Source organism: Wasmannia auropunctata, unplaced genomic scaffold, assembly GCF_000956235.1.
Source record: "Wasmannia auropunctata unplaced genomic scaffold, wasmannia.A_1.0 LD335921.1, whole genome shotgun sequence".
NCBI classification, from domain to species: Eukaryota; Metazoa; Arthropoda; class Insecta; order Hymenoptera; family Formicidae; genus Wasmannia; species Wasmannia auropunctata.
The window spans coordinates 211-3,482 of NW_012026969.1; the positions used below are offsets into that span (position 1 = coordinate 211).

Sequence of the window (3,272 nt, forward strand, 5' to 3'; positions counted from 1 at the left end):
ATAATACTTGCAATAAGGCAATACTTAAAATATAAGTCCATATTTAAATATAAATTATTTAATATTATATAAAATATAATTAATAAAGAATTATTTGTGGGTTTATAGATATATATAAATAAAGAAAAAATGTTAATGAATTTAAATAGTTTAATAATAATAACAATTAATTATTAATTTATACTTGATATTTTGATCAATTACCCATTATTATTATGTGCATCTGATGTTTATAATCTGTTACAAGCATTAAAATATTATATAAATGTATAATAAATGATTAAAAAATCATATCTGAAAATAATTTAAAAAATGTATAGAATTGAAGACGTTATTATGCTATTATTTGGTGACAATGTTTAAATGAAAGAAATAAGATTTTTAATAAATTACGATAATAGATTGTGTGTCTGGTCATACCTGCATTGATTAAAGACGTCCCATGCACTAGTAATTAAAGCGTTTGCGGTGAAGTCAACGGGCACTAGATTTGCGTTGAAATCTCCATTAAAACCAAAAAATCTTGTAAGACCACAAAGCACAGCTGTCACAAAACTTATCGACCCATAATAATTATCAATCCATCCAACAAGTGGTTCACTAGCGCTTGGTGAAACTAAAAAAAATCTTAATTATTCTTTTTTGTACATACACAATAAAACTTATACATATAGTTAAGGTAATGCTGGAATGACGGCCGAACTCCGTGGAATCGCTGTTTTACTGACGATTTGTGCACATGTGGGTATGTGTGCGATATTGATATAATAGTGTGTCTGATGTGTTGATGTTTACTACATCAATATCGCATACAATGATATTTTCGGATCAATCTTTCTTTTACACTGAAGCACTTAGGCTTATCAGTAAAAGTACTTTGTATTCTTTCATGTATTCCGCACGCGATCTACGCTCGTTTCATACATATATGTATATACAAAGTCTAAAATTTTTGTACGCAGTATATATTATCACGAGTCGTTATTTTCGGATCAGCCAATCTTTTTATTGATTTCACAGAATAATAAGTTCCTTTTCCAGAATTAAAGTACTGACAATAACGAATCGCAACTGCAATAATTACAAAAAACAAAAAAATATTAGAAAATTGTCAGCTTCAGCATGATTTATAATAAATTTATGATAATTACATTAGTGATTTATAATATAATAGCATTATGACTTATATTAAACTTATTATAGCATTAACGATTTAGCAAAAAATTCTATTTTAGTTTAATTATAAAAATTAAAATCTATTTTCTACCTACTTACGGCAGGCCGAAATATTCCAATTGGTAAATTTCCGCTTTCGGTTTTTAAAAACTGTTCCATAATTGCTTTCGTGAATATATATATATTCGGCCATTTGGAGACAATTCTGCCAAAATAATAGTTTAACTTTCTATATTAATATGTTTAATTGTTTTATTATGTTAGAAAATGAAAAAATTTGTATACCTAGATATCTTCTTCTCAAATTCGTTTTCGGATAAGTTACGTGTAAGCATAATAAGTTCTTTGTGATTAATGCGATATGAATAAAATCGTTCTTCGATATAATCCACATGATAGTTTGCATACATTGTTGACACGTGAATAAATGACTATAGGATAAATATTATGTTTAATTTATGTTTCTTTCTTAAACTAAATGAAAATTTCACAATATCAATTTTTTAGTTAGTACAACAACACTATCAAATAAAATAATTACCTTTAAATTTGGCATGTGTTTTGCAAATTTTAAAATGGTAATACCTGCGTTAGTGTTTATTTTCATAGAAATTTTGATGTTTTGGTCAAACCGTATGTTCGCTGCCAAGTGAAAAATTATGGACACCTATATTAAATATATCGTTACGCTTAATGTTTTCAGAAAATATAGTTAACAGAAAGTTGTTAACAGAAAAAATAGAAAAAAGCAATGGGAGTTTAATTCTAATTGCTGATAATAAATTTTATTAGATAGGTATATATAAAATAAATTTCTTTTAAGATATACAATAAATTCTTTTTAGCATTGGAATCATACGAGCAAAAATATAAGAAACATAATCTGAATTAATTACCTCGTTTATCAGTATCTTCTTATCATTTGTTGACAATCCAAAGTCTTCCGATTCCAAATCTCCCGTAATCGGCACAATTTTTTTGCGGAAGTTGGGTACTTCCTTTTTCAATTGCTCAAAAAGCTACAGATATTGCAGATTTAGGTAACAACGCTTTACAAATATATTATATCTTGATTGTATTTACGAATTACTCACAGGTTTCTGAAATATTTCGTCCAGTCGGCTTTCGGGGCATTTGTCTTTTTTTGAACGTATGAGCAAATATATTGTAGTAATGTCGAAACAACTTCGTAATAGCTTCTCAATTAAGACCTTTCCAAGAAAACCGATACCTCCTATAAAATAAAATGAAAAGATAATTTATGCATAAATTATAGGGTGTCCCGAATTTAAATGCTCAAACTTCGGGAGCGTGTAAGAGATCGACAAATTAAGAAAAATCTTTAGAGATATGTTTGTTTCCGCTTCGTTTTGAAAAAAATCACAAAAAAAACGCAATTTTCATTTTTTATATATATTTATCACTTATTCATTTGTACTTATTTAATTATCTTTTCTGTTTCTTATAGATAGGTATTGTTCAAAATGTAAATACATAACCACGTCAGCTTATTCAACGTTAAAAATATACGCAGCATATTGTAACAGGAGTAATTTACTTGATGACTTCTGAATAACTGATAAATTTATGGGAGAAAGATAGTAATAATACAAACAAAAAATTTTTCACCGGAAAATGAATTATAATATTGTATTTACGATTTCTGCGACAACATTTCAGAGACGATCCAAGAATATGCGCATCAATTTTCATACAAAAGAAATGTTGGAACTATAGTTATTGCGTCATACAAAAAGAATGTTGGAACTATAGTTATTGTCATTAGAGAACAGTTTCAATAATAATTAATTAAGGAAGTGACAATGTGAATAAATATAAATGAATAAATAATAAGCAGTTGCATGGCAAAAATAAAACTGTACTGCAAAAATATACTGTTTTGTTGCAGTACATGTAACACAATATTATTTGCGACAATTGTCGATTGCGATAATAGTATCCCACAAAATATCAAAAAAAAAGAAAGAAACATTGAATATACATATATATATAGTTAATATTTTTATTATATTTTTATTATATTAAAATATAATACTTTTTATATTACTGCACTGTATATATATATATATATATAT

General features: G+C 26.7%; 1 protein-coding gene across 1 annotated transcript; it reads right to left on the minus strand.

Annotated features, from left to right (window-relative positions):
* Positions 1-242: 242 nt before the first annotated feature.
* On the minus strand, positions 243-2,433 carry LOC105455112 (putative fatty acyl-CoA reductase CG5065). The gene is made up of 6 exons (XM_011698167.1): positions 2,271-2,433; positions 2,073-2,195; positions 1,718-1,843; positions 1,462-1,607; positions 1,272-1,381; positions 243-616 (listed from the first exon to the last, which is right to left on the minus strand). The coding sequence occupies exons 3-6, from the start codon at positions 1,781-1,783 to the stop codon at positions 390-392; spliced, it is 549 nt and encodes a 182-aa protein (XP_011696469.1). The 5' UTR covers positions 1,784-1,843; positions 2,073-2,195; positions 2,271-2,433; the 3' UTR covers positions 243-389.
* Between the last annotated feature and the right edge of the window lie 839 nt (positions 2,434-3,272).

Coding starts and splice junctions, on each gene's coding strand:
- LOC105455112 (XM_011698167.1), bottom strand. CDS start 1,783: ATGAAAATAAACACTAACGCAGGTATTACCATTTTAAAATTTGCAAAA. Junction 1,608..1,717: donor AACACATGCCAAATTTAAAG/GTAATTATTTTA, acceptor TTTATCCTATAG/TCATTTATTCACGTGTCAAC. Junction 617..1,271: donor AATATTTCGGCCTGCCGTAA/GTAGGTAGAAAA, acceptor GATTTTTTTTAG/TTTCACCAAGCGCTAGTGAA.